Raw genomic sequence first — 12,028 nt, forward strand, 5'->3', positions numbered from 1 at the left:
GCGGAGGTGGATGTTTACTGCAGATTTGGTCAAATGAACATATTCAAAAACAGTCGGCAAGACACACATAAACTCAGAGGTCTACGGAAAGATTTGTAAACAAAGCGATGCACCGCGATGACGTCAATCAATGAGTGTGACGTGTTACGGCGTGATGACGTATAGGCGGCAAGAAGCATTCGCCGCGGCCCAGGGAGTGTGAGTACAAACGGGACGGGCCGCGGGGGGAGAGGGAGAGGGGGGACAAGTTCCCGTAAAGTACGGGGCACGGTACGGATGGGCAGTGTGAGTGCGCCCTAAGTGGGTTTTGTAGTACACTCAGATGCCAGTTTATTAGATTATTAGGATTCTACTTTAGGATGATATGATGATTTTTAAGGATGTCATTTGCAGTGCATTGCACAGAGTGTTTCTATCATCTCGCCTACCTTCACTGATATAAAACTGAACATCACAGTATATCCTCCATGAAGGAAACATTCAGGACATTTTATATCCATAATGCATTAGTGTTGGCTGGGTGCTGGCTACCCAACAAACTGGCAGCGTAGGGCATAACTACAATGTCAGAGATTGGACAGGTGAATGGCACGCATCAGGCTTGACTATTTAAATACACTGCAAACTGCAGAGAATACTGTAATACACCGAGCGGTTAGCTACTTGGCCAAATAGTCTGCATTATGACAGCTTATTTTCAGACATTTTGTCTTTTGCATTTGTGATTATTACAGAAGGTGACATCATCACCATGGCAGCCTGATGACCGGACTATTGGCTGCATTTCAGCACTTTATGTCTGCCCTGTCCCTGTGTCTCTCCATCATCACCATCATTTAGTAGGCCTTCTGGTCAAAAATAACGCCACTAAAGCATCATATAACCAACATGTGAAACTAGTCTAGCACACAGTATATCCTCTAAGTCTGGGCCTACATTTTTTTCCAGTATCTTCTCATTGACACTGTACCGAGCAAATATTGACATGGGCGTCAAATGCACTTGCTCCGACTGCAGCCCGGAACAAGGATGTATCGCGGAGCTTATAGCTAGCTGTTTTGAAGCTACTATAAATGGCCACATCATTTTGAACATTAGTCGTTGTTTTTTCCCCCCCTAGCTGATATTTTTGTGGCGTAAAAGACGCTAACCGCTGAGGCTAGTTAATGACACAATGTCGCCACGCTCATGTAAACAATGTAACAGCTTTAACTGACAAAAGCAGAGAGCGACGTGCGAAAACCTGTCGTCAAATGGCTTCGTATTAATTCGTCTGTGCTACTGTATAACGCCCCTTACCCATTTCTGTGTTTACTGTCGTGTCTTTTCGGTCTTCTCACGGGCTGTAAGGGGATATTGTCGGTCATTCCTGCAGCTCCCAGTACCGGGTGGAGGCTGTAGTAGGCACGTCAGCCTGGTTCTGGGCGGAGGCTTCCCCGGCTGTCACTCACACAGGACGGTCTCAACAGTCAGCAGGTTAGCTTAGACCAAGCACACTTACCTCAGCATGAACCACTGACCCCCTTTCACAGGCATATGATCATATTTTAGACTTTTATCAATATTTGTGACGGGGGTTAATGTATCTGTATTACTGAGTTGATAATTAGTATGCAAGTAGGCTATATAGTTACATTCTCTTATCTTTCTCTTATCTCTTATCTCTAATCCAGCCCAATTCTACTTGCCAGGCAACAGCCTGGGTCCTTGTTAACTTCCTGTCAGCTGACGTCATTCACATACACTGCAACAGGAAATAAACTGGGACACGTGTTTCTGTTTGAAATGGTCTATAGAAGCATCAAACTATAGTAGTAAGGATTTACCTATGAATTATTGCTGGGGATAGAAGCGATTAATCTCTAATTAATGCTGTTTTGGGGGGAAATTACCAATGGTGGAGGAAGTACTCAAACTGCACTGTTACGAGTAAAAGTCTGGCATTCAAATCTTACTACAAAGTAAAAGTACAAAAGCATTAGAATCGAAATATACTTAAAGTACCAGTAGTAAAAGTGCTTATTATCCAGAATGGTTGTCCATTTCAGAATCATTTTATATGACTGAATTGTAATTATTGATGCAATAATGTGTACATTTGTCCTGTCATCGGAGTACAAAAGTACAAATTACATTCTCAAAAACCATCCTAAAGTAGAATCCTAATAACCTAATAAACTGGCATCTGAGTGGACTACGAAACCAACTTAAAGGGATAGTTCAGATATTTTCAAAAACAGGGTCGTATGAGGTGCTAATCCATGGTCAGTGTTTTACCTACAGTAGATGGCAGTCAGCACAAAAATTATCCTAAAGTTGAATCAACACCTTTTTAAACAGTTTCAACAAAAACATCATAAAGGGAGGGTGTTTTGCAAAAGTGCTTTATTGAGTGCATTAGTTTTAGCTAGGTAATAACCGCATAAACTGGCAACTGAGTGTACTACCCCAGCACCTTAAAGAGATAGTTAAAATATATTGAATTAGGGCTGTATGAAGGCCCACCTAAAAAAGACAATATCAGTTTGAATGTGCACTAGATTTTGAATATTTTTACCGCTTTACCTTGTTGTCAGACAGCCCTTTCCTTTGGCACAACATTTTGTCATATTGTAAGCTTTAGTTCTCAGTATACACTGGAGATCAAGAACAAAGTAGTAATACTTGATTTATTGGGAAATATTGTCATTTATTATTGTTCAAAACTTGATAGAATATCCATTGGATAGACCAGTGCTGCACTAGCATGTTTTTTAAATACTGTAACCAAGTCACTTCAACAAAAACCTTTATTTAGTGAAAAAAAACAGTGATCAAAATTAGAGATCAGTAACCACTGTGTCAGAGGAGAAGATTTCAACAATGTTTTCTTCTATAGGATTCAAAAATTAACACGAAGTGTAGAGGCCACAGCTTTGAATGACTTCAGCACAACTGCGCCCACAGGACATCACTAGTTTCTCACACTGCTCTGGTTTGATCTTGATCAGTCTCTTCCACAGTTCAGTAACTGTAGTGGGTTTCTTACACATTACTTTGTCACCAAGGATTTTCCAGAGATTCTCTTTGGGGTTAAGATCTGGACTCTTAATTTAATCAGAATTCACAGCAAAGACTCTTGGATCTAAATCCTTATAGGGGCAAAATTTGGAACAGATTAGCTTCAACGTTATATTTTTTGCATATGGATTTAAGTCTTGTGTACATACTGTATGTGCCAGTATAAAAGTCTGCTTGTGCATACATGTCAATTTACCTTAAGGTATATATGGCTATGCATGTTTGTATATTATATATATTATTTGCACGCTAGGTAATTTTTTTACATGCACAATATACCATGAATCAATTTAAGCGTAAAGTAAGTAAAATACAATTTTTTAGTAAAGCAAATAGAAAGATGAATGGTGGGCGAACAGTACTGTAGCGAAATGCTTAAATTTTATGCATTAAATCTTGTAAATATTTTTTTTTTCTTTTGTCTTTGTACGTCTAGGTTTTGTATTTTATTTTGTGAATGTGTTCTGCTGTCTATGACAGAATCAAATGGTCTGATACACAACAACAAAGACTGAACATTGTGGTTGCATTTATATAGAGCTGTTGTATTATAGTAGAGGTGTTTCTGCTTACTCAATGTCCACCCAGTTTGAGTGCACTAAAATTACATTTAATGAGGGTAATTTATCATGTGAAAAGGCCACTGTATAGTTCAACTAAAATGGATGGACACATGATTGGAGAGTACACTTCAGTTGTGGATGCAAATAGATGTTTGTTGAGAATGCAAAATGGCAAGGGATTAATGGCTTTTGGCGGATCATTATAGAAAGAAATACTCACCGGTCATCTGAAGGTGAATTGATGTAAATTAGGGATGTACATTTAAAGTTGCCTGCACTGGGACAGAAATTAGTACAGGGGTAGGGCACATTTCATTGGCTAGTGTTACACTAACAAATAAGTCTCCAGTCTTATACATATTTCATTATCAGCCAAGTCTTGTAATACAGAGTAGTGAAGCAATGACAGAGAAAGTATTGAAAAAGTCACCCTGATTTTATTTTTCAAAATCAGAAAATATTTAGGTGTAGGAAACATTTGGAAAACAAAAAAACATTTACATTGTAAACAGGCCGAACTGGCTCAACATCACTTGAATTGTAGTGACCAACTTGAAAGCAGTTGTACATGGTTTGCTAAGGAAAGGCACAACTTGGCAAATGCATATCAATAAGGAATGTACAGCAGGGGCCTACAAAGTACTCTGACCATTCTGAGTTTTGTAAAGTGTCCAGTGATACATTCATTACTGTTCAACTCAGCAGGTTGAGAATGAGAATCTTACTGTATACTCGAGAATGTATCGGAAAAAAGTACAGAGCATTGCATTGAGAGTAGGGGGAAGAGGAGGACAACTAAAATCTAAACGAGGTAGAACTTACCCCCTAACCTCAAGCATTTTATGAATCATAAATAAATTAATGATGCTACAAGCTGATATGACCTAGAAGAAAAAAAACAACATTTACTACTGACAATTACTCAATGTTTCACACAAAATCTGACAGGAAGGAAAAGTTAACAAAATTGTTGATTTGCCCTTTCCCCGTTCAGCCATCACAATAAAAGCAGTGAAATGCAACTATAAAATGTAAATGTAACTAAAAACCAGAAATAAAGTGCAGGCATGAGAACATTTAGCTTGTCATAGCCTTCAGAACTCAGCCAACTAAATAGGATTCTGCAAATTGACAAGTGGAATATGTTGGGGGAGGGGGAAATGGACTCCTGTAAACTGGTGAAAATATGAAACAATGCTACGCCATACAACACACTAATTTATCAGTCTAACAGAGACTTCACAATAACCTTATGGTGCAATGAAAGGCAACAGCAACATTGTACAATTCGGGTTAGGCACTTTGCAAAAGGTCTGAGTCATTACTTACTGTATCTTAGCACTGTTGCAACAATGATGAAAGCCTATTTTGTGATTTACATTATCTGAAACCAGCGACTGGACTGTTGCATCCTGATTTAATGATAAGACACTGGAATAATCTGTCAGTCTGATCAAAAAAACCCATTCAAAATGACACGCCAATGACATTTACCACTACAAAAATGTATAATGTCATAAAACCTATGGCACACAATAGAAGGGAAAGTAGTCATTCTAGATACATAGTCAACTACACCATAATTTCTGCGACACACAGACATGGTGTCCTTAAAAAGTCATGCCCTGAAACCTTCCTATTAAAGTCAAAGTCCTTCAAATGTATCAAGGAGACCGTCTGAATTGAAGCAGTTTCAAGTAAGTTATACATTCAAACTTCTGGATAGACAGCAAAACAAAAGTCACAGGAAAAAAAATACCCGCATATATATTTATATAAAATAAAAAAACTACAGTAGTTATATCAAGTTCAACTAAAAATAACACTTGAGAATCTTTCAGATCAGGAGGGGAGGGAGAGAGAGTTGCAATGGAGTTACTGGAAAAATGCAACCAATCTAAGCGATTCTACAAGGTTTTTCTCTGAATATTGATTGTACCTCAGTCAAAAAAGGAGACATTCACAAACTGAGTTCAGGTGGGAAATTGACTGAAGGCTAGAAAAAAAGCCTAATTAACTGCAATTTTACCCTCCTCCATGAAATGTGGGAACTGCGATTTTGGAACGCTGTCAGAGCTGTTCTTCTCAATTTCAGCCATGCTGGCAGGCAACCCGGAGTGGGATCCATCCATCTTCATGAGGCCTCCGGTGGATCCAATCAGAGGCCCGCCGGCAGGACTCCCAGGGAGCGGGATGCCACCACCCTGGATGACAGAGATTTCATTGGTCTTCATGGTCAGGCCCCCAGTGAAGGCAGCAGCATACTGGTTCCACAGAGACTGGTCAAAGTTTATTGGTGGAGCACCCAGTTCTTTGGGGGCCTGCATCATTTCTGGCAACATCTTCGCCTCAGAACTCATTGCCATCAGCGCCATGGGATTATCCAGAGACAGTCGCTGGCCACGCCTCGACGTGTTGTTCCACATGTGAGTGCCGATGTGCACCTAAAAGACAAGACATTGTCAATTACAATCCCATCAGAAAGTTTCACGATACATTAGTCCCAAGTACACACTTAATAACGGCCTATTCAGTACTTTGTCAGACAACAGTTACCTTCAGATTTCCTTTGGTGGTGAAAGCCCTGCCGCATATGTTGCAGGCAAATGGCTTCTCCCCTGTATGAGTGCGCTCGTGGATCTGTAAGGCGCTGGCAGATGAGAAGTTCTTGCCGCAGGTATGACACACATGCTGTTTGGTTGATCGTCGCGGTGCGGTGGAGTTGGAGGAGGGCATGGCTGTTCCCTGAGGCATATGGGAGTTGAACAAACTATGAGGGCCCATGGGATTCTCTGGAGGAAGTTTCATCTCCAGACTAGCCAGACTTGAAGGTATCCTCATGAAAGACATGTTACCAGGAACTGTTTGAACAAAAAGGTGGAAAATTAGATATGAACATCCAACATGACGGCTTAGACAATACATCTTTGATTACATACTTTTCTAATACACTTACCATAGTCTCCATTTGTGAATGGTAGGCCAGGCTCTTCTTTGATCGCTTTGTGGGGGAAGCTGGCAGAAGCTGTGAGGTCAAGGGCTCCACTTGACTCAGTGCAACCTTGAGCACCAATGTCAGACTCTGGTTTAGACAGACTGTAGGCAAATTCATTAACAGCAGACTCCGGAGACCTGCTACTACTCATGGTGCCGTTTAATGGTGGAGATGAGTGAAATGACATGGCAGAGTCGGAGATGGCAGGACTGCGGCCGTTTTGATATTCCTGCTCTCTGGGAGCCGATGAGGATTCTTTGGATGTTCCCTCACTTTCCGAAGCGGTGCTACTCTGTCGATTCAGTGCAAGAGCAGAGGTCAGATTCTTCAAAACATCGAGGCTGGAAAACACAACGGGGGGAACAGGCTTCTGTGGTTGATCCTCGGGGGCAGGGGGGAGGGAATCTGGGGTGTCGTTTGGCTTCTGGGAGTCCATCTCTGGCTCGTGATCTTCCAAGCTTGCTTCGAAACCATTGATATCAATAGACTTTTCCTCCGACAGAGATGACTCCATTGCTTCTGCTGATTCAAACTGGTTTTCTGGCATTGGGGTGTTGGGGATCTGCCCGCCCATGTGCATACGAATGTGCTGCTGCAGAACCACGGCGTTGGTGAACTTCTTCTGGCAGATGGGACACGAGTGCTGCATTTTAAGAGGAGTGTTAGCCCTGTGCACTCCATAATGGGCCTTGAGGTTACCCTTGGTGGAGAATGCGCGGCCACAGATTTTGCACTTATAGGGCCTCTCGCCGGTGTGTGTGCGGTAATGCATTTTGAGCGAGCTCTGGCAACTGAGCACCCTATGGCAGATTACGCACTCATTGGGGTCACTGGTCCTCTTTTCCAGGCCATCCACCATCTGCTGAAGTTTTGCTGTTCCAGAGCTTTGTTCTCCTACGAGTGAATTGCCATTCATATGATGCAGTGCTCCGAGCAGTTCTTTAGAGTCCTTCTGATTTGGATCCACTCCTGTCTCTTGGCCAAATATATTAGAGGAAACAGATGGGGAGCCATCACTTGTTGATGGCGAGGGTCTTTGGGAAAATGGGTCCCCTGGAAAGCTGTCAAATGTCTTGAATCCTGGTATGGGTGACGGATGGAAGCCAGCAGGAGGATGAGCTAGCGTGGGCTTAATGTCGGTCAAATTTGACTCATCCATGGGCACTGACATGCCAAATGGAATGCCACTGCTGGTGGGGATGCTGTCAAGGTGCTCTGGCACAGGATGTGGGTTCATGCCGATGTTAGGATACTTGTCTTTATGCCTTTGGAAATGCACTTTGAGGTTTCCTTTGGTTGTGAAGCGGTTTCCACAGATGTTACACTTGAAGGGCCTCTCGCCGGTGTGAGAACGCAAATGAATCTGGAGAGCACTGTCATTGCCAAAGGTCTTTCCGCAGTACTTACACTTGTGCTTGTATAACGAGTCACCATTCTTTGATTCTACTGGGGGGTTCAGCATCTTCGTCTTTACTTTTTTGGAGGACTCAATCCCTGTTTGGACACCATTGAACGTGCCAGTGAAACCCATGACAACTGGTGACTGTGGCAGTTGTGCTGGTAAACGGCTAACCAGATCTGGAATGCCCTTCAAAATGTCTGCTTTAGAGGTCATGGATCCCAGTCCTCCAGGTAGAGAGGTAGGGATGCCAGCGGGCAGAGGGAGTTTACCTTGCTTCATTGTCTCCATAGAAAGGCTCTGACTGCCAGTCCTTTTTCCTATCAGAGCTGCTGCAGCAGACAGCTGTTGAGAGAGATGTGCACCAAGGGCTTTCAGAGGGTCCATTACTGCCCCTACTGATGACTGCAGACCCTGTGGAGTCATCATGGCTACTTGGATTCGAATCTGTTCTGTGAGCTGGATTTGCTGTAGCTGCTGTTGCTGAAGGCACACTAACTGTTCCAAGATCATCGGGATGGCCTGAATGGCTTCCTGTGATGAGATCAGAGATGTATTATTTGAATAATGTTGGGAGACAGCCACTTTGGTGTCTGCCATGGTTTCAAGAGTGACATTTGTATCTTGCAGTTTCTGTGAGTGATGGAAAGTCATCTCAGGGCTACCAGGCATCTCTGTCTGATCAAGCTGTCCCGAGTCATCTGCATTCATGCTGGACTCTTCCTCGGCTCTTTCTAGATGGTCCGTATTGACGTTTGATAGGGAATGACTGCTGGACTGGCTGTCATCATGGTCACTCAAAAGGCCGTCTGGAGAGCCTTGTGAGTATTCCTCAGGCACTTCATTGCCATCTCCATCTTTCATGATGACCACTTGCTGACTTTTAGTGCATTTTTTCTCATGCTCAAGAAATTCTCCTTCATCAAAAAACTCGGCACAGCACTTGTTGCAGACCCTGGTCTCGTCCATTCTGACCCGCTTCACTTCATTTCCAGTCTCCTCAGCTTGATCATCTCGAAGAATCCCTTAAACAGAAAGATATAGGATTATAGTTAATGCTCTTCATACAGTTCACAATATCTGCCAAGTAAAAATATTCTTTTAAAGCATAATAAACAACAATTTTAGTAATATCCTTTGTCAAGATAAGCCAAATTGCAGCAGTAGATAAAGCACCAGACCCCTAGTAATACCTTGAAATGCAGCTAACCGGCCTTGTGGGGCTCATGTTAAATTATTAAGCTGATTTGATATCAGTGGCATTTTTGAGGCTTTAGTTTGTATAATTAATTGGAGAAGTTCCTTTTCTTTCGTCCACTCCCTGTAGGTCACTGGACTGTGCTGTTAAGGACATTTAATTTCCCCCCTAGGGCCAGCAGAGGGCAATCATCTACCTTTCACATTGTCCTAAACAATGTCCAAAAAGACAGAGAGCCACAGACATAGATATGTAGTACATAAATGACTGTGTTCTGAAATAGTCCACCAAGTTCTTGTTAAGAATCAGATTTGTTTGTAGTGCTCGGTCTGGGGCAAAACTTGAGACCAATCTCAAAGTTAAACCCAGTAAAATGTGAATCTAGGCTCCACAACAATCATGAAAATCTATAAAACTAAATGTGAGGTCCCAGTGGGAATAAAATAGAGCAGGGGGGGGGGGGGGGCAATTTACTTTTACTATGCAAACATCAGCAACAGGCTTAACAAGAAAAAAGGGGGTGATATAATGTAGATTACTTTCAAGCATTTTCACAGCATGCAAAAGCCTGATAAGTGCTCCAAGTGAGCATTTTAATTTGTCTGCTAACCAAGAGGCCATTTCACAACTGGGTGTATTGTTAAATGCTAATGCCTCAGATAAAGGGGGTAGACCACCTGTTTGCATTTGCCCAAGGAAACTGTTGGACTTGTTAATTGCTCACCAGGAGGCATTGAAGCGGTGTTAACAAAAGTTGCAAACTGCATTACACTCTGAGGAAGCCAGATATACACATACATTATAGTGCAGACGCTCTTATCCTAATGCAATTAACTTCTGTAGGAACAACACACACGAGGTGTTACTGAAGAACAATTTATCTGCTACCATTTTCCAATAAAAATCACAAGTTGTCGATGGTTTAATAAAAAAAGGAGGCAACGCTCTAGTTTACCACTTGACGGCGCATGACCAGCATCTGATCACCTTTGGTGGATACATGACACGAGGTCAGACTAAACATTCAATACACGGGCCCTGTGCGTTTCACAAAATGTGTCATTTTATCAAACGACTGCGTTCTGAGCTGCAGATTCAAATCAGAACGCGCCACTACTCTCCAAACCATCCTCTCAACAAAGTCGCCTAATTCTAACAAGGTGAGTGTACACGCCAGCAGCTCCGGGAGTTTGCATATGGCAACACCAAAACGCACCCCCACCCAGTCTCCACAAAAAGGCCACTGCTCCATCCCCCACCTCTCCACATATGTACCAAAGGAAACAGTCATGCATTAAACTGGGGGATTTATTGCCTTTAGGTCAGCTTACTCCAGAGTCACATTTCATAGTGTTTTTAGGTACGTTTGTTTTAAACACACCTTCAACGTTGGCACACACTTGCAAACGAATCACACCGAGTAATACTGTCAACATATCTACATGCCTATGATACATTCCAGCCAAAGACTCTAAAGTAGAGATTTGAATCATTAAGTGGACAACACAAACAATGGCGACTGTAACAATACCCATCTTCCAGCCACAGCGCTTTAAAAAAGCACGCACCACTTAAAAGTGATGTTTCATGGTAAACGCGATGAGTTACTAAGGTTAGAAGGGTTTAAAGGGGAAAAGCGCACACACCAAAGACGCCTGAGCAGCCTGGGAGGTCATTCTTTGCCACGACACTTCCCAAAGAAGTCTACAATGTCTCCAAATATCAACAGGTAGCGACACGAGCTTCAATGAAGCCCAAACGGTTCAAAGGGGTTCACCGACGGAACGCTGCACAAACGCTCGCTCTGGGATGAAAGAGGGCCGTTAATTGAACATTGAAACGACATCAAAAAGGTCGAAACTAAAATGACTTATCGTTTGACCTGCGTTGACGTAAACAGAGGTAAAAGCTCACAGCGTCGCACTTTGAAAACTCGCGGAACACCTGTATTGTGTTAAAAAAAAAAATCATTTGTGAATGCGTCGGACTGAGAAGTTGAACTCCTGCTCCAAACGGACAGCAACAGGTCAAAGAGCGAGGGCCGGGACGCGAAGGAAGCCCGCAACTAGGAGATAAAATGTCGATAGAGTTTTTAACATGGCACGGCTTAAGCCTTGCGTTCTTTCGGGGGGTAACCAACCCTCCTCTCCTCCTCTCTTGTGCGTAAACTCACCGTTCTCTAACGCGCCGGGCTCGTCGGAGTTGATGTGCTGCGGTTTGGCTTGCTTGCGCCGCGACATGGTGCAACCATCGGGAGCGAAAGAGTTGCCAATAATTTTTCCTCTCCTTCTTCAGCAACTTCTTCGCGGTCGGAAAAAATTAGCCCCTCAAGTAGAAATGCGCATGTCAACGTAATTATTATTATCAATAATGCATTGCGATTTATCACGGTCCCCTGACAGCTGATTGGCTCCGGTCCAAGCGCTCACACATTATTCAAATGCGCTCCCTATTGATGAGAGGAGCGGAGCGCCGGGAGGGGGCGGGAGGAGCCACGCTAGTGGACGGGCCGCGGGATGGAGGCAGGGTTAATAACACCCAACTCATCGCTCTCTCCCTTGTTCCTAAAAAAAAAAAAAAAAGAAAAAAAAATTGTCACCGACAGACACGAGCGACCGAAAGATCAGTCATGCACAATGTAAAAGTGGTAGTCTGCTTTCAACCTGTGGCGCTTCTACCCCTCAGATGATTGTCATCATAGGCGTCTAAATAGTAACCCTATTGTGGTATTTATTTGTTTTTCCCACGCTCCAATTCACGTTGGACTCCTGGACACAACACACATATCATTTATACGTCTTCAGAATCAGAAC

At 42.9% G+C, this 12,028-nt stretch overlaps 2 protein-coding genes across 2 annotated transcripts in view; both read right to left on the reverse strand.

Annotated features, from left to right (window-relative positions):
• The window catches only part of atp9a (ATPase phospholipid transporting 9A), a 37,600-nt gene extending 36,217 nt beyond the window's left edge, over positions 1-1,383 (reverse strand). The window contains exon 1 of the mRNA XM_083919632.1: positions 1,300-1,383. Coding sequence (XP_083775758.1) covers positions 1,300-1,367 — 68 coding nt within the window. The 5' untranslated portion in view covers positions 1,368-1,383. The remainder of the gene's footprint in view (positions 1-1,299) is intronic.
• Positions 1,384-5,632: 4,249 nt separating this feature from the next.
• On the reverse strand, positions 5,633-11,470 carry sall4 (spalt-like transcription factor 4; the record flags this gene model as incomplete). The annotated part of the gene is made up of 4 exons (XM_083920905.1): positions 11,389-11,470; positions 6,580-9,042; positions 6,180-6,484; positions 5,633-6,067 (listed from the first exon to the last, which is right to left on the reverse strand). The coding sequence occupies exons 1-4, from the start codon at positions 11,453-11,455 to the stop codon at positions 5,633-5,635; spliced, it is 3,270 nt and encodes a 1,089-aa protein (XP_083777031.1). The 5' UTR covers positions 11,456-11,470.
• Positions 11,471-12,028: the final 558 nt, after the last annotated feature.

Source organism: Echiichthys vipera, assembly GCF_963691815.1.
Source record: "Echiichthys vipera genome assembly, chromosome: 9".
NCBI lineage: Eukaryota > Metazoa > Chordata > Actinopteri > Perciformes > Trachinidae > Echiichthys > Echiichthys vipera.